This window comes from Sphaerodactylus townsendi, linkage group LG02, assembly GCF_021028975.2.
Source record: "Sphaerodactylus townsendi isolate TG3544 linkage group LG02, MPM_Stown_v2.3, whole genome shotgun sequence".
Lineage (NCBI taxonomy): Eukaryota > Metazoa > Chordata > Lepidosauria > Squamata > Sphaerodactylidae > Sphaerodactylus > Sphaerodactylus townsendi.
In genome coordinates this window covers 173,669,509-173,688,780 of record NC_059426.1, presented here as the reverse complement: position 1 = coordinate 173,688,780, position 19,272 = coordinate 173,669,509, and the positions used below count along the sequence as shown (strand labels likewise).

The window sequence follows — 19,272 nt, the reverse complement described above, 5'->3', positions numbered from 1 at the left end:
TAGACTCCCGGCCGCTTTTAGTCCTTCTTTTCTTTTTCTTGGTAGGGTTAGGACTGATCTGCACATGCTTGAAGGCGCCAGATTTTCCCGCGCGCTGCGTTGCGGCGTCCGCTTGAGTGGAGCTTCTCCCCTTCTTTATGGTCAGCCTGACTTTGCCCGATGCGTGTGTGCTCCGCCCAGCCGAGCCAACAAAGGTTTCCAATGCTTCGAGGCGAAAAGGACCTCGCGTCCATGATTAACTGTCTATTTGCCAACGTTCTATTTGCCAAGGGGTGGGGGAGGGGTGGGTGGGAAGGAAAGCGGTTGCTTTCAGCCCGGCGGCTAGACTACTCTTCCCCAAGCGGATCGCTTACTCCACCCCTCTAAGGACTTCAGACAAACACAGACTGACACAAACTGACACAAACAGACTACGAATAGGGTTTTTTGCCAGAGCCAAAAAACGTGTCTGCTCTCTGCAGAGGCAGGAAAATACTGGAGAAGGTGACCCCAAGACCTCACAGGAAGTACATGGAAGAATTTCATCATTTCCTGCCTCTCTGCAATTGGTCGAGATCACACCCACACAAGATGCCCCACTCTTACAGTAGAAAGCAACTATCTAGTTTCACTTGGCCTGGTACCTGCTTGTAATTATTAATTCCAAGCCACCTTCCTGCTATGGGTCCATGCAATAGAATATAAGCCCCTGAGTATGTACAGAATGTTTTTTTTTAATTCAATAGCTACTGCCAAGCTCTTGTCCTTATCTTCCCCCCATGTCACAGATTAGGGCCAAAAGATTGAAAAGGCAGGTTTAAATTCAAGAACCTCTTGCAACAGAAAAAGTAACACTGTACTGCAGAAATCTGAAGGGCTCAGAGGAATAACTTCCAGGCTGCTTTAAGAAGAAGAGTTTGGATTTATATCCCGCCCCCCTTTCTCTCCTTTAAGGTGACTCAAAGGGGCTTACAATCTCCTTTCCCTTCTCCCCTCACAACAAACACCCTGTGAGGTGGGTGGAGCTGAGAGAGCCCCAAAGAACTGTGACTAGCCCAAGGTCACCCAGCTGGCATGTGTTGGAGTGCACAGGCTAATCTAGTTCCCTAGATAAGCCTCCACAGCTCAAGTGGCAGAGCGGGGAATCAAACCCAGTTCCTCCAGATTAGAGTGCACCTGCTCTTAACCACTATGCCACCGCCTCAGCCCCTCACACAACAGAAACACAGGGCTTGGGACAGGAGCTAAATAAATATGAGTTTGGAGTAATTCTTGGCTTGAATGCAGACTTGCAAATTCCTTTGCACCCATACAGAGTGCTTTTCTATCACTATACAATAACCACACATATCTATGTATCTGCTATTCAGGGGGTAGTTTCAACATTGGTGGGAATGATTTGCAGGCATGTGTAGGTTAGGAGACTCCCATTTTAATAATTCAAGCACTTCACCGGTCATGTCCCTCCCTCACTCCCTCACTCCCTCACACTCACATATACCCAGTGCCTACTCAGACTGACAGCTGCCCTCCAGGGTCGCAGGCAGAGGAAGGTGTTCTCCCAGAGGCCAGAGGACATCTTGTGTTGGGTGATCCCCGTCCCCTTTTCCCAGAGAGGCAGGATCAATTTCGTCACTTCCTGCCTCCTTGCAGTGGGGATCATCCACCTCCAGTTCCAAAATCTGATGTCCTCCTGGCCTCGTAGGAGAAGGACCATTCACGGTACGAATCCAACGGTCCGTTTCATATCACCTACTGGCTTGTCAATGGTCAAGCCCTTGGATCATCAAGGTCAGTATCGCCTACTCAGACTGGCAGCTGCTCTCCAGGGTCTCAGGTGGAGGTATTTCACATAGTTTACTACCCTGATCCTTTTTAACTGGCGATCTGGGGATTGAACATGGGACCTTCTCTACCACTGAGCCATGGGCCCCCTCTCAGAGATATGGCTTCTGTTTGCACCTACTTGTGGCAAGTGGAGATGGCAATAATCTGACACTAAGAACATAAGACAAGTGTCCAACAGTCTGTCCTCACAGTTGCCAACCAGGTGCTTCTAGGAAGCCCACAAGCAAGACAACAACAGCAGCATTATCCTGCCTGTGTTCCCCCCTTTCTCTTCTGTAAGGAGACTCAAAGGGGCTTACAATCTCCTTTCCCTCCCCCCCACCACAACAAACACCCTGTGAGGTGGGTGGGGCTGAGAGAGCTCCGAAGAACTGTGACTAGCCCAAGGTCACCCAGCTGGTGTGTGTGGGAGTGCGGAAACACACCTGGTTCCCCAGATAAGCCTCCACAGCTCAAGTGGCAGAGCAGGGAATCAAAACCGGTTCCTCCAGATTAGAATGCACCTGCTCTTAACCACTACACCAGGCTGGCTCTACGCTGAACAGACCAGGCGTCATGACTAGTGTCCGTTTTTGCCAGTAGCCATGGATAGCCCTATCCCTCCGTGAACAGGTCCATTCCCCTCTTAAAGCCTTCCAAGTTGACGGTCATCACCCCGCCCTAGGGCACAGCATTCCAAAATTTAACTATGTGCTGTGTGGCGAGCACCTCGGCTTGAAGTGCCCTGTTTTGCAGCCTCCTTCTGCCACAGATCCTTCTCACATGAAATGTAAAAGCCTCCTGAAAAAAAATACACCAGATTGTACACAGGCAAACAGCCAGCACCATGGGACACACAATTCTGTGAAGCAGTCCTCTGTTGTACATCACACAGACGGCTCCTCAGCTTGCTCTGAGCGTGCCGCGCACTTACCCCCAGAAATATGTTTTTCGAAGAGTCGAATCCTGCTGCGAAAATTCTGGCCGTGTATGGTGCGTTCCTATCACAGACAATTCGGCAGGCGAACCTGGAGATGGTGCTTTGGGTGATCTGCGTTTCGTCGCTGTTTTGGCTGCCGGAAATCGTGTCCGTCACGACGAAGTCTATCGGGCTCTCCGTCGACCGGCCAACCTGAAAGCAGGGAAAGCATGCCTCTCAGAGAAAGCTCCGAAGCCCTAGGAAGAGATCGCTTCGGAAGCAGGCAAACACGGGAAATGTTTCACATTGAAGACGCAAGCTAGGTTCAAGATCTGTGGCGGGGTGGCGAACCTACGACACTCCAGATGAGGCCATGCTGGCAGCGGCTGATGGGAATTGTAGTCCATGAACATCTGGAGTGCCATAGTGGCGTATCTATGGGAAAGGTAAATATTCAGAAAAAGTCTGAAGGAGTGTTCATTGTACATGAATGTTTATACCAAGAAGAACACTTGGTTGGTCTTAAAGGTGCCACTGGACCCAAACTTTTAAAATATTCAGGTCAGGCAATTGTTTAACAACCTCTTTTACACATTCGACAGCAGACACATCACAATAATTCTGCAATTGTTTGCCTACACAGAGAAAATGGGTGTGCAAAACCTCCAGTCGAAAGCAGAAAGGTCTTAAGCAGCACCTGCATTTAGCCCCCACCCCCAGTTTGGAAACATCTTTTTGTAATACTGTGTGTCCCCTTTATATAAAAACCAACACCTTTTAAGAGAGTAAAATCCTTGCCTTAAAAAGCATTCCACTCCTTATGAAAGAGAGAAAAATCATAGGCTTTTTAAAGCACTCTCTAAAATGTCCAATTTTTTCCTACTGAAAAAAACACTGAGAAGTCTTAGGGGGGGGCACCTGTGCGCAACCCCCCCCCCCCATTGTTTCAGTTTCTCCCCCCAGGTCATCATATCTCTGGCAACATCAGCATTTGTGATCCTGATTTTCAGTCATTGTTTCATCGTTCAGATGATACAAATTAGCTCACCACACACGAGGAGGAGGAGGAACAGCACTAGTCAGCCCAGCTTGTTCATCTTAGTGCCATTGTTTGATGTTTCTTGAACCAAGCCGAGGTCCTTTGGAACACCCTTTTAAGAATGATCAACGAGTCCCCGCCTTCTTTGCTCAAAGCAAAATCTTGTCTTGCCGCCCTCAACCTTTATGATCCCTGCAGGGTATCATTCTGCTTCTTCAACTGCTGTCCAGAGAGAATCATTGAACTGCAGACCCAAGAGATAGCAGGGCCCAGGGCTTCTGATCATCTATCTTTTCTAGGGCACTACTCCACATCTGTGCAAGCTGCCAGCCACGTGCTGGTTCCTTTTATTTTATGAGTCAGTTTCGTCAGATAGCAGCGGGTTACCCCATTATCTAAAATCATCTGAGGAATAACTAGACAAGCATATAAATCTGGGGGTGGGGGTGGGGGATTCCTCCATGACCCTTCCTCAGAGTGGGGAATTTGTGGTACCAACTCTTTGTTTGGTCAGACTGCGTGCGCAAAACCATTCCTTGCCTCAAGCTGACATTTTTGCAAGCTTTTGTCCTCACTTCCCATTACCCAGGCACGTTGTATAATTCTGCACACCTTTGTCCAAGGTAGTGGGTACTACTAAGCCAATAAACTTTGTTTTACCTTTGCTCTAGCAGGTATTTCCCTTGGCTTAGACCAGTGATGGTGAACCTTTGGCACTCCAGATGGTATGGACTACAATTCCCATCAGCCCCTACAATTGGCCATGCTGGCAGGGGCTGATGGGAATTGTAGTCCATAACATCTGGAGTGCCAAAGGTTCGCCACCACAGGCTTAGACTGTATCACCAAGGACATACCCTGCATTCTAAATTAGTGGTTTCCAACCAGGGGTACATTTTTGCACCAGGCGTATGCACCAGAGCTTTTGGGGATATGCAAAAAATGGGGGTATGCAAAAAATGGGGATATTACAAAAAGGAGGAGGCAGGAGATAGAGAGGCACAGCAGATTGAAATAAGAAGGGGAAAACAAGAAAAATAAACCAATACAGCTTGAAAAACAGATAAAATGCTTGGAGCCCGGTACAAGCACTGCACTCCCTGATAGGCAGGAACACTACTGGGGATCTAAGATGGAGTCCAACCATTCCACAGGAAGTGACATCGTTTAGTCTTGCCTCCCTGAGTATAGGTTGGAAATCACCCATCCAAGCTGCCCGAGCTCGCCTTCAGGAGAATGGGGGTACAGTTTTAGAGAAATGGGTTGCCAAGGGGTATGTGGGTGAAAAAAAGATTGGGAACCACTATTCTAAATCATTAGTAAGTTCTAATGGTTAAGTATAAGCTATTTGAATAATTACATACCTTCACAGTGGAGAAATTAATGAAGCAATTTGACTAGGCAACTGAACATATACTTATATGCTTTACATTAATTTATGAGTGACTTCCCTGAAGACTACAAAAAAATATACATTTTTTTTCTGAATCTGAATATTTCTCTTCCATTCAATATGATCCAAGTTCAGCAAACAAAGACAGTATCACACAATAATTTTATGCGGCATGTAATCCATAAAATATTAATATAAATATATAAACCACTTCCTTTTTTCCTTATTTCATATGCCATAACATAAAATTTTGCTACTTATAGGTCGTTACTCTGAACTTTTCAAAAGCATCGCCTTCACAAAATGAGTGCTGAACAAATCCTGGGTTATTTTTAAGGCTGACACTGTGGCCAGGTGCAATACGGCATTCTTTGACCTTTAATAATAATAATAATAATAATAATAATAATAATAATAATAATAATAATAATAATAATAATAATAATAATAATAATAATAATAATAATAGGCGGAGGAGGAGGAGGAGGAGGAGGAGGAGGAGGAGGAGTTTGGATTTATATCCCCCTTTCTCTCCTGCAAGAGACTCAAAGGGGCTTACAATCTCCTTGCCCTTCCCCCCTCATAACAAACACCCTGTGAGGTAGATGGAGCTGAGAGAGCTCCGAAAAGCTGTGACTAGCCCAAGGTCACCCAGCTGGCGTGTGTGGGAGTGTACAGGCTAATCTGAATTCCCCAGATAAGCCTCCACAGCTCAGGCGGCAGAGCTGGGAATCAAACCCGGTTCCTCCAGATTAGATACACGAGCTCTTAACCTCCTACGCCACTGCTGCTCCTGGTCTTAAGCACTTCCTTTTTTCCTTATTTCATATGCCATAACACAAAATTTTGCTACTGATAGGTCGTTACTCTGAACTTTTCAAAAGCATTGCCTTCACAAAATGAGTGCTGAACAAATCCTGGGTTATTTTTAAGGCTGACACTGTGGCCAGGTGCAATACGGCATCCTTTGACCTTTAATAAATGCTAACATCAGATTTTTTTAAAGGGGGAAAAGAGTGCGAGAGACACCCACAACGTGGCCAACGAAACATTCAAGGATCCAGCCATCCGTGAAATATTGTCCTTCTGAACGGTATGACTCGGCACCCAGGTGTGGGGAGAAATCACAGTTGTACTTGAACGTTCTTTTATCAAAGCAGCGGCTTCAGAGGCAAGTTATTACATAAACACTATTATCAGCTGTTCAGCTGGGGGAAAGATCATGATGGCTACAGAGTGGAACAAATAGATGGCAAGTGCGGAGCTTCTGCTACAGCGTCTAACTCTTACTAAATGATATACGGGATTCATTCTGCCCTTGAAGAAACAAATCTTTACCTCCGGGAGCTGTGCCAACATCAGCCGACACAATATTATGAGCTTCCTAGAGAACAAGGAAAGCAAGATGCTCGAGGCTTTGAATTCGGTGCGTTTATAACGCAGAAGAACAGGAAAGAAGTCTGAGAAAGATAGAAATGTTTAAAATAACCAAGTATCGGCTTTCAAGAGTTAAGGCTCCTTTCGTCAGACCCTCAAAAGATTGTATCAAATGATCTCGTTGGTCCCGGAGGGGCTACTGCAGTTGAATCTAGATGTTATACTGCAGAACAACGCAGCTAACCCCTGAAACTAGCACAACTGAATCATTGCCCATTGGAGGAATCTCTCCACACATATTTGCTGTTACATCCACTCCAGATGTAACCTCTGGCATACTTCACGTGTCATCAGAGGAACAAGAAGAAGAACTTGGATTTATACCCAACCTGTAAGGAGTCTCAAAACAGCTTACAAGCTCCTTTTCCCTTCCTCTTCCCACAACAGACACCCTGTAAAGCAGGTGGGGCTGAGAGAATTTAGAGAGAACTGTGATTGGCCCAAGGTCACCCAGCAGACTTCATGTGGAGGGCCCCTTCCGCACATGCAGAATAATGTGTTTTCAAACCACTTTCACAACTGTTTGCAAGTGGATTTTGCTATTCCGCACAGATTCAAAGAGCACTGAAAGTGCATTATTCTGCATGAGCAGAAGGAGTTTGGAGAGGAGACGTCTGAGGGGGGATATGATTGAAGTCTATAAAATTATGCACGGGGTAGAAAATGTTGACAGAGAGAAATTTTTCTCTCTTTCTCACAATACTAGAACCAGGGGGCATTCGTTGAAAATGCTGGGGGGAAGAATTAGGACTAATCAAAGGAAACACTTCTTCACGCAACATGTGATTGGTGTTTGGAATATGCTGCCACAGGAGGTGGTGATGGCCACTAACCTGGATAGCTTTAAAAGGGGCTTGGACAGATTTATGGAGGAGAAGTCGATTTATGGCTACCAATCTTGATCCTCCTTGATCTGAGATTGCAAATGCCTTAACATACCAGGTGCTTGGCAGCAGCAGCAGAAGGCCATTGCTTTCACTTCCTGCAGGTGAGCTCCCAAAGGCACCTGGTGGGCCACTGCGAGTAGCAGAGTGCTGGACTAGATGGACTCTGGTCTGATCCAGCAGGCTAGGTCTTATGTTCTTATGAGCCGGGGAGTGGGGAAACAAACATCGTCCACTAAATAAGAGTCCACCACTCATGTGGAGGAGTGGGGAATCAAACTTGGTTCTCCAGATTAGAGTCCTCCTGCTCTTAACCACTACACCACACTGGCTCTCTAAATGGTTTATCAGCTTCCACAAAAAGCAGGGTCTGGCCATAGTTAGTGATGTCCTGAATCACATTGAGACTTGGCTACTGAATTACAGTCTACTTGGGACGGGCCACGAATACTGCTTGGAAATGGCAACAGGTTCAGAATGTAATCATGAGACTCCTGACTGATAAAGACAGAAAGGAACATCTCTCACCAGTGCTGAGAAACCTTCACAGCTACCAATTTTATTTGTGGGCTTCTTACCTTCAAAGTGCTTAAGGGTACCAGGTACTTGAAGGTCTAGGGTGGCCATTGATGGTGGTTATGCTCTTCTACGGAGACCCAGCTCTGTGCCCACACCTTCATAAGGGAGGTATATGGCTACTAGCGACAGGACATCCTCTGTTGTAGAGCGTTTTGCTTGTGGAACTCCTTCCTATTTCTTACTCGCCAGGACTCACACCTTTGGGCTTATTTCTTCTCCCAGGCATCTGGCAATATGGAAATTCTGACGCTGCTCCAGTATCTTTTGTGCCGACAACAGCTTGGAGCCACCACTAATTTCCCCTGATAAAAGGGGTTTCTATGACTTCTTTGCCTTCCCCTCATAGGAACAAAAGAGCCAGAAGAACACTAAGGCTCATCCAGTCCAGCCCCCTGCACAATGCAGGAAACTCACAGCTACGCCCTCCACTCCCCCAGGGACCCCTACTCTATGTCCAGACCTCCATGGACACAGCCAATCTGATCTGGAGGAAAATTCCTTTCTGAAAGCGGCCACTGGCATGAAAGAAAGGTCCACAAGAGCCGAGCACAGATCCACCCCTTCCAGCTCTCCCTTTCATGGTCATGCTTAGAGCCCCAAATGGTTCCTGATGCACTGCTCTTGAGGGACTGAAGACCCCCAGAAACAGCATAAAGGGGGAGCTGGTCATTAAAAATCCCTTTGCTGTTTACAAAAAAATCATCCAGAAGATCCAAGGCTTTATCTTTATGAATATTTTTTGTGTTCTACATTCTGTTGGGGATAGAAGGCAGCATGGCACAGCCTGATCTTGTCAGATCTTGGAAGTGAAGCAGAGTTAGTACTTGAAAGGGAGACTGCCAATGAAAGCTCTGCAGAGAAAGGTAAGGGTAAACTACCTCCACTCTTCACTAGCCTTGAAAGCCCCTTGTGGGATCACCGTAAGTTGGAAGCTAAGCAGCGCCAGTACTTGGATGGGAGACCACCAAGGAAGACTCCACAGAGGAAGCCAATAGCAAACCACCTCTGCTTCTTACTTGCCTTAGAAGCCCTTTGTTGGGGTCACCATCAGTTGGAAGCTAAGCAGGGTCAATACTTGGATGGGAGACCACCAAAGACTTCACAGAGGCAGGCAATAGCAAACCACCTCTGCTTCTTACTTGCCTTAAAAGCCCTTTGTTGGGGTCACCATCAGTTGGAAGCTAAGCAGCGCCAGTACTTGGATGGGAGACCACCAAGGAAGACTCCACAGAGGAAGCCAATAGCAAACCACCTCTGCTTCTTACTTGCCTTAGAAGCCCTTTGTTGGGGTCACCATCAGTTGGAAGCTAAGCAAGGTCAATACTTGGATGGGAGACCACCAAAGACTTCACAGAGGCAGGCGATAGCAAACCACCTCTGCTTCCTCACTTTTGCCTTTTAAAAAAGCCCTTTTGTTGGGGCTTTCTCCTCACCATCAGTTGGAAGCTAAGCAGGGTCAATACTTGGATGGGAGACCACCAAAGAAGACTTCACAGAGGCAGGCAATAGCAAACCACCTCTGCTTCTTACTTGCCTTAAAAGCCCTTTGTTGGGGTCACCATCAGTTGGAAGCTAAGCAGCGCCAGTACTTGGATGGGAGACCACCAAGGAAGACTTCACAGAGGCAGGCAATAGCAAACCACCTCTGCTTCTCACTTGCCTTAAAAGCCCTTTGTTGGGGTCACCATCAGTTGGAAGCTAAGCAGGGTCAATACTTGGATGGGAGACCACCAAAGAAGACTTCACAGAGGCAGGCAATAGCAAACCACCTCTGCTTCTCACTTGCCTTAAAAGCCCTTTGTTGGGGTCACCATCAGTTGGAAGCTAAGCAGCGCCAGTACTTGGATGGGAGACCACCAAGGAAGACTCCACAGAGGAAGCCAATAGCAAACCACCTCTGCTTCTTACTTGCCTTAGAAGCCCTTTGTTGGGGTCACCATCAGTTGGAAGCTAAGCAGGGTCAATACTTGGATGGGAGACCACCAAAGAAGACTTCACAGAGGCAGGCAATAGCAAACCACCTCTGCTTCTCACTTGCCTTAAAAGCCCTTTGTTGGGGTCACCATCAGTTGGAAGCTAAGCAGGGTCAATACTTGGATGGGAGACCACCAAAGAAGACTTCACAGAGGCAGGCGATAGCAAACCACCTCTGCTTCTCCGCTCTGCCTTAAAGAAGCCGCTTTGTTACAGGGCTCACCATCAGTTGGAAGCTAAGCAGGGTCAATACTTGGATGGGAGACCACCAAAGACTTCACAGAGGCAGGCAATAGCAAACCACCTCTGCTTCTTACTTGCCTTAGAAGCCCTTTGTTGGGGTCACCATCAGTTGGAAGCTAAGCAGCGCCAGTACTTGGATGGGAGACCACCAAAGAAGACTTCACAGAGGCAGGCGATAGCAAACCACCTCTGCTTCTTACTTGCCTTAGAAGCCCTTTGTTGGGGTCACCATCAGTTGGAAGCTAAGCAGCGCCAGTACTTGGATGGGAGACCACCAAAGAGAAGACCTTCACAAGAGCGCAGGCATGAGTAGCAAACCACCTCTCTGCTTCCTTTCACTTGCCTTAAAAAAGCCCAGTCCTTTGTTGGGGAGTCACCATCAGTTGGAAGCTAAGCAGGGTCAATGCTTGGGATGGGGAGACCACTCAAAGAAGACTTCTACAGAAGGCGAGGCGATAACAGAAACCACCTCTGCTTCTCACTTGCCTTAAAAGCCCTTTGTTGGGGTCACCATCAGTTGGAAGCTAAGCAGCGCCAGTACTTGGATGGGAGACCACCAAAGAAGACTTCACAGAGGCAGGCGATAGCAAACCACCTCTGCTTCTCACTTGCCTTAAAAGCCCTTTGTTGGGGTCACCATCAGTTGGAAGCTAAGCAGGGTCAATACTTGGATGGGAGACCACCAAAGAAGACTTCACAGAGGCAGGCAATAGCAAACCACCTCTGCTTCTCACCTGCCTTGAAACCCTTTGCAGGGTTCGCCATCAGTCAGCTGCAACTTGACAGCACTTCGCACATACGTGCAGTTTCGAGGCTCTGTAAAAGTCCAAGCAGGACAGAGAAGGGCAAGAGTACAGAGGAGGCTGAACCCCACACATATCTAGCGATGCCCGTCAAATAAAGCACAACTATACTCTCTCTCAAAAAAAGATGCTAGTTGAGGCCAGTTGAGGTCCACCAGTCCAAAAAACCTCTATGTTTCCTCATTAGAACATAGTCCAGAACGAATATGAGAATTATCATTCATTTTCACACTCTACCTTTGTCAAAACCATTACTTTGTGCCTTATTGAACATGGTACTTGTAAAGGATTCAATGGTGTTGATGGTGAAGTAACCTTGAGTGCATTCCACAGCCCGGGCGATGGGCCAGATGCATCGGCGGAGACTTTATCTTTGCGCGGGAGATGAAGACTCCGTTCCCTATCATGGGAAAGCTATGGAAGGGGATGGGGTGAATGGTGTTATAACTCTACATTGCTTCTGGCGGGAAGTGCCATTCCTGCCACTACGTGTATGTGAGCTTTCTAAGATGTCTTAATAAACGGACTTTTACACCCAAAAAAGCCTTTTATTTCTGCTTCTATGGAATTCCTTACATTGTGGCAGGAAACCTAATTCATCTATATTCCTGTGCAGTGGACCCTCTTGTCTTCGCGATGGAGAAGGTTGAAAGTTACTGCGGAAGGTCGCGCGTAGCCCCCAAAGAGGGCTCCGTTCTAATCTTCTGGATCTGGAGGAACCGGGCAGGAGAATCGGGCCTCGCTGGTGGCTCTTTTCCCCGCCCCCTCGTATCAGCATCATCGAAGTCTTCCTTTACTTACTCCCGTTGGAAAGAGAGTGGGACGGATGGCTCGACCATGAGGACTTCCATGAGTCGCTTAGCGGGCTGTCTATGGATCGAGCGCCTGTGGATCGGATCTCTACCCGTTTCGGTGGTGGATTACAAAACCTCCAGATGCAACCTGTCATGGAGGAAGACGGAAGCTGGACCGCACCTTTCATGCGGCAACCCAGGGAATCCATTGAACGGTTCCTGGACTGCGGTATTTTGGTGATGCTCCCAAGGAACCACCGTGGCACAGCACTGGGGCTCCGGCCAAAGGACACCGGGACTAAACTCTGGAATTAGGAGGGGTATCCGTACCGCTTTCCCAATCGGACCCCCCCGATCCCGTGCTAGCCAATCGCACCTGAGGTGCCTCGAGGAGCCACCCGGTGGCCCACGGGCTGGCTCACGGTAAGTCGTCCGACGTCCCGCCCAGACTACGAAGAGTCCGAAGAAAGCCTGCACTCCCAGCCGGATCTGTTCCCTCTCCCATCGGCGAAGGAGACTTTGGGGGATGAGGAAGTGGGGCGACTATGCTTGAGATGCCCAAGAAGCATGGACCCGTGAACGCCAGCTATGGAGGAGGAGAGCGGGGCACAGTTGCAGCAAGAACGCGAAAACCTGCAGAGGGACCGAGAAAGGCAACGCAAAGAAGTCCAGCTCGAAGTTGGACCGTGCTAAAGACGCCAGCCTCCAAGCGCACAATATGCCCAGAATCTGTCAGTCCCATGATAAAAGTCGCTGGAACACCTCCAGACTGGATTTACAAGCGGCAGCGAAAGCGTTTCAGGCGTTCTGGCGCCGCAAAGTGAAGCTCACTGCAAGCCCTTAAACGGCAGACGAACTGGCTTAAATTGAGCGAGAAAAAGCTGCTTTGCATGCGCACCAGGATTTTGCGATGACTGCGCCAAGGAGAGGGAGCTGGCTGCGTTGGAGAAGGGAACTAAGGAGGCAGCAGACCAGGAAGCCTCAAGATTGGAGTCTATGCTGTTTACTGATCATGCCGGTGCCAGGGGCCGCGTACCTGGGTCCTGCCACTGGCAAAGCGCCAGCGGCACCGCCAGCGCCCGATTCCGGCCCCCCCCGTACAGCAGCTGCTCGCTGCCCAACCCTGCTCAACCGGCGGTATAACCACTCCTCCCCCAGCAGGCGCCAAGAGCCGTTGAGCGAGGGCTACTATCGCCGACCCCGCATACCAGCCCTCCGTTTTGATGGGACCGCTTCCAAACTTCCCTACTTCATTTTGCAACTCGAATGCCTACTTGGAAGCACTATGATGATTTATACCGGTCTGAGCGCCTTGAAAAAAATCACGAGGGACATCGGGCTCCAGTCCCTGGATGGGAGCAAGCAACCGACTTCCCGGATTGCGTGACTCTTTTGGATTTGCAGGATGAGGACTCTGCGCCGACAGTGCCGCGCGATTCCTCCAAGCCTTAAGATTTGCGCGCTTTTCAAGATCCAGGGCGCCGAGAATGAAGCTATCCGGCACCATCAAAACCATCCAGCAAGGCAACCGCCTCGCGTTTGCAGAATTTGCCGAAACGTGAATTTGCGTGCTGCTGACTCGCTTTCGACTTCCTCCTGAGTGGCCTGAACGCATGAAATCTGCGAATACTTCTCGGATGCTGTGAATGACGGCAAGCTTCGGATGAAGCGGTGTTTTTAATTCGGGTTCCTCGTACTATTGCAGATTGGATCCAGTTGGGGTCCCAGAAGTGGCATCTCGTTTGGAATCTGCATTTCAGTGCGGGAGGCCGCCCACGCCAAAACCACTACTGTGTCCACCAAGTCAAGCCCAGCCGCCCTACGCGAAACTTCACCTCTGAAACATTGCCGTCGCCCGACTTCAGGATTGTGGTCTTTACTGCCGAGGAGGGCCAGGTCATCTAGCCGCCAACTGTCCCCAAGAAACAAAACCAACCGCTTCCAGCTCCGCGCACTCCGGATTCTGCCAAAACCACCACGCGCGGAGTCAGGGGCGCCTCCTACAAGGCTCGCTCTAAAAGCGGATTTACCGAAGGCGCACTCCAGAGGAGGAGGAAGCAGCTGTTTTGCCTTTCTTCAGCCCCCCATGGACATGGGCCCGACTCCTGATAGCGGTGAGTGAAAGGCAAGAAAGCGCTCCCATTACTGTTCAAAAGCATTTCTGGCCAACCCCACTAAACACACTTGCGCATTATAGCCTCGGCCCTTGTGGATTCCGGCTGCTCCCCACTGCTTAATCGCGGCCCCAGGTGGCAGTAGCAGAGCTAGGTCTGGACCGAATTCCCTGGCTAAGCCGCATACCATTCACCCAAATGGGACGGCAGCCCCTTCGGGGAGCGAAGGACCGGCCCAGAGGAAGTACAAAAAACACACAGCCGGTTCTCCTCCGTTGCGCCGCCCATTGGGAGAAAATTAGTTTTATTTTGGCGCCAGTGGCCAAACACTCGCATAGTTTTTGGAGCATGCCTTGGTTATTGTTACATGAACCAAAGAGTTCATTTGGAAAGAAGCGAGGATCCTAGAATTCACTGACCCTCCCTCGCGGTGAACACATGAATTGGGGAGAAAACCCAGCGATGCCTCCTGACACACCGCCCCTCCCTGGCGCTTCCTCAGTGATTGCTCCCGATTCTATTGGCATCCCACCTGCATATCATGATCTAGCCAGAGTTTTTCAGGAGCAGGAATGCGATCAGTTGCCACCCCACAGAGACACTGACTGCAAAATTGTTATACAACCAGGGGCACAACTACCCAAAGGTAGAATCTACCGCAGATGAGTCCTCCAATGAGGAGGAAGGAACCCCGTTGCCTTCTTGGACAAGAACCTTGCTTTCGCGGGTTCATACGGCGGGCTACCAAACACAACACACGCTCAAGCTCCCGTTTTGTTTGTATAAAAGAAAGATGGGTCTTTACTGACTTTGCACAGATTATCGAGGTGTCTCAATCGCGTGTCTCCCCTGTCCAATAAATATTATCCTTTGCCTTTGATCAAAGGACCTTTTAGATGCGCACTTTCGGCAAAGGGCGCATTTTTACTAAATTGGACTTGAGAGAAACTTACTACAGAGCTTCAGAATTGCTGGAAGGCTATATGAACACCTGACTCAAGCGTTTAACACAAAGTTTGGACGGATTTGAATATTTAATAATGCCATTCCAGGGTTAAAGTATAGGGGCCCCCGGAGCTTTATAGGCCCTTATCAACAAAGTTCTCCTATGATTTTATTGTACAAAGGGAGTTGTTGTATACTTAAGATGGCGTTTTTGAATTTACTCCTGGACAAAACCATAGAAGAGCATAAAATATTGGTTCGAGACGTATTGACTCGCTTGCTTGTCAACTCTCTCTTTGCCAATCTCTCCAAATGCTGTTTTCATCAGACCTCCATTGACTATTTGGGTTACCGGATTCTCGCCCGAGGGCTTGAAAATGGATCCTGCTAAAGAATTGGCGCAGTCCTCCAATGGCCTGCCCCGCCAACATAAAAGAACTCCAGTCGTTTCTTGGTTTTGCTAATTTCTATCGTGACTTTTTACCCCAATCCGCTGAACTGACTCTCCCTCTCACAGACCTCTTACGCACTAAGGGTAAAGATCCACTTCGTATCCGGCCAAGCCCGGGGCCCCCTTTCCTGGTCTGAGGAATGTCAAACAGCCTTTCAACTCTTAAAATCATGCGTTTACCACCTCGAATCCTATCCTACAAAGCACCCTGACCCCAGATCTCTCCGTTTGTGGTTCAAGTGGATGCCTCGGGACAAAAGCTAACTTGGGGGCAGCCCTGTTTGCAGAAAAATAAAGATGGTAGGCTGGTCTCCGTGTATGCTTATTTGTCCTAAAAAAATTCTCTGGTGCCGAACTCAACTGGACTGCTAGGAGACAAAGAGACTGCGGCCATCAAAGTAGCGCTTTACTCTCCGCGGCATGCCACCCTGGCTGGAGAAGACTAAACACCCCTTTCAGGAGTTTTGAGTCGGATCATAAAAACCTGGCAGCTCTTTCCAACCCCCCTCAAGATGTCCGCGAAAACAACTTCGTAATGGGACGATTTCTTTTTCTCGTTTCTCTTTTTACAGTCCATTTTTTCCCTGGGAAAACCAACAAACTTTGGCTGACGCCGCTCTCGCGCTTCTTACCCGGGGAGGGGGGTGGAGCTGCCTAACGAGACATTCCACGCACTGTTCTTTCCCCCTCCCAGTTGGGGTTGGCTGTCACCCGATCTCAAACGTCCACTTCTCCTCCACCCCCCATTCCTAGTCTCGTCTCTCCTTTCCTGCGGGAACTGGAGGAGGCGGGGCTGCACACGAAACCTCCAGCCCGGACCGAAGGTGACTCCCAATTCGCGTTTGGAGAATGGAGTTTGGCTTAGAGGGGGGAATGTTGGTACGCATGCCTCCCCTCCGCAAGCAGGTTGCTTGAAGCTTTGCCCACGATGCCCTCGTTCGGCTGGACATTTTGGCTTTTGAAAACTCTGCATTTAGCCCGCCCGGCAGTTCTGGTGGCGGCGCCAATGCGCAAAAAAGACATTGAAGCGCATACATTAAAAGGCTGCTCGGTTTTGTGCAGAAGCCAAAACCATCCCGGGAAAGCCCCCATGGGCTTTAATTGAAACCTCTCCCGGTGGCCTCCCGCCTCTTTGCAGGAGAGTCATCTCCATGGATTTTTTTATTACAGATTTGCCCGAAAGTCATATGGCAAATAACGGTTTTGTGGAGTGAGTGGTAGACTTATTCTCTAAAGCAAGCCCATTTTATTCCATGTGCTTCCATCCCTCCGGCCTCCTAAAGTTTAGCCGCGGCTGTTTATTCAACATGTTTACCGTCTCCATTCCGCCCCCGTTAAAGGTGGTCTCCGCACCCGGCGGCCCCAATTCATCATCTTCAAGAAGTTCTGGAAAGGCGTTTTTACCCAGGGTTGTTAGGGGCCGCCCGACGTCAGCCGCCCCTACCCACGCTCTCAAAGTGACGGCGAAGGCGGAAGAGAACGAGGGCAGAACCCTAGAGCAGTATTTACGTTGTTACACCAACTACGCACCAAGACAATTGAGTGCGAGCTTATTCCGTTCTTAGCGAGATGTACGCCTACAACAATGCGGTTTCGCTAGTAGTACAAAGAAAACTCCCTTTGAAATTGTGTCTGAGTCGCCTTTTCGGCCCGCCATTGCTACAACCAATTACGCTAACTGGCTTTGGACCCCCCAGAATTTCAACAACGGATTTCATCCCTAGCCGAGGGATGGAAGTCGTCCAGAGTCACTTTACAACAAGCAAAGGACTCCCCAAAACTGCGTAAGCCGATAAACACCGCCGATCGGTTTCTCTGGCGCAGGGCTCCCTGCGTATTTATCTACAAAATCTCCAGAGACGTGCATAAATATTCCAAACTTGGCAAGAGATTTGTGGGACCTTTTTCAGATTACTAAAGCATTAATGATGTCACTGCCCGGCTTAGATTTGCCTAACTCTCTTATGCTAACATCCATCCTGTCTTCCATTCCAGCTTGCTTCAAGGAGGCTCCCGCCCGATGCAGCTGGCACGGACCCGGAGAGGTCTTCTCCCCACCGACTATTGGGTTGATGGCCACAAGACTCAATAAATTGACGCTTATCCTGACTCTCGCTTTGTAATCGCGGAACGCTTGCAATATTTAGTCTCTTGCGTTGGGATATTCCTCTGGGCATAATCAATGGCCATTCCGGCAATATGTGAAGCCCCCACCCTTATTTCTGCTTTCAACGCTTCTTCCAAGATAAACCTGGGGAAGGGTCTTCTTTTAGCAGGGAAAGGCAGAGTGTAAAAGGATTCAATGGTGTTGATGGTGAAGTAACCCTGCCAGGTGCATTCCTACAGCCCGGGCGATGGGCCAGACATGGCGGAGACTTTATCTTCTTGGCGCTGAGAAGAACTCGAATTCCCATGGGAAGCAGGAAAGAGGGGATAGGGGTGAATGGTGTTATAACCTGTGCTTCTAAGCGGGAAGTGCCATCTCTGCCACTTTCACGTATGTGAGCTTTCTAAGATGTCTTAATAAACGGACTTTTACACCCAAAAAGCCTTTTATTTCTGCTTCTATGGAATTCCTTACAGTACTTTGATACAAAAGCCTTCTTCGATGCTTTCAAACAGATGGGCGCTAGGATCCAGGATGGAGCAGAGCTAATTAGGCACTAGGATCCAGGAGGAGCATTCTATTACAAAGAAGGTCCGGCATGCTGAGTTCTGTAGCGGAAGGACATACAACCCTACTAATATCTTTTTCCGAGACAGACTATTTCGCAAACTTTCTTTCCACATGGCATTTTTTCCAGTCTGAGCTCCCAAAGGCACCTGGTGGGCCACTGCGAGTAGCAGAGAGCTGGACTAGATGGACTCTGGTCTGATCCAGCTGGCTTGTTCTTATGTTCTTACTATAGTTCTTGCTTTGAAAGTTAAGCAAGCACAGGTTTGTTATCCTGCGGGTGCTCGGACCGACTCAGCGATTAAGGGATCGTCAGCTGACATCCTGAAGCCTTAAGTGTCAAACTCGCGGCCCTCCAGATTTTATGGACTACAGTTCATCCCCTGCCAGCATCATGCTGGCAGGGGATGATGAGAACTGTAGTCCATAACATCTGGAGGGCCGCGAGTTTGACACCTATGCCTTAAGCGATCCAACAGAGATAGCACGAGCACCGAGCTCTGCCACAGAAAGTCCCTCGCTGTTTCTGTCAGGCACTTGCTGGGATCCTTTCGACAAGGCTCAGCTGCCCATTTGCAAAAGCTGAAGAAACGACAACCCACCGACAAGGCCTGCTATGAGGAACTGCTAGATACAGATTTCAAGAATACCAGTCGTCGAAAGGACCGTGTTAATAAAAAGCCCTCCGCTCCCGTCTCCGCAAGCTTCGTCTTCGTGAGCATCATTTTACAGATCACTCCGCTCACTTTTCATTTGGAGTTGTTTCAATTACCTCAGCTCATGCAGACTGCTTTTTGTGGGAAGCAATTTGGAATGGCTACAGGGAATTACGCACACTCTGTTTCTCTCTCTACAGGAGCGCATTAAAAGCCTCAGTCGTTCTGCACTTCCAAAACCCAGCTTCCTAAATTTGTCAGGTAAACTGAGCGATCACCTGCTGTACAGGTTTTCTGCCGTTCGTTCGAACAGGAGTTGCAGGGGCAAAGGAAGATGCGTAATACGGAACAGAGTGTTACTACTTCCTGATCACAGCCACCAAGAGCTTCGCTGAAAGTTTCTCTGGGCTACTGTCAACACATTTCGCAAACTTTCTTCCCATATGGCATTCTTTCCACGACTTGAACTTCACTCTGTATTTTCAGTAGAAGCCAAAATTTTTAAAAAGCCTAAGCTGGGACAGAATGCCGCCTCTTTACTGTATAACTCTTTCATTTATA

General features: G+C 48.7%; 1 protein-coding gene across 1 annotated transcript in view; it reads right to left on the bottom strand.

Moving 5' to 3' along the window:
* PELI2 (pellino E3 ubiquitin protein ligase family member 2) overlaps positions 1–19,272 on the bottom strand; it is a 144,970-nt gene that overhangs the window by 12,491 nt on the left and 113,207 nt on the right. Inside the window, exon 4 of the mRNA XM_048485908.1 lies at positions 2,741–2,938. Coding sequence (XP_048341865.1) covers positions 2,741–2,938 — 198 coding nt within the window. The remainder of the gene's footprint in view (positions 1–2,740; positions 2,939–19,272) is intronic.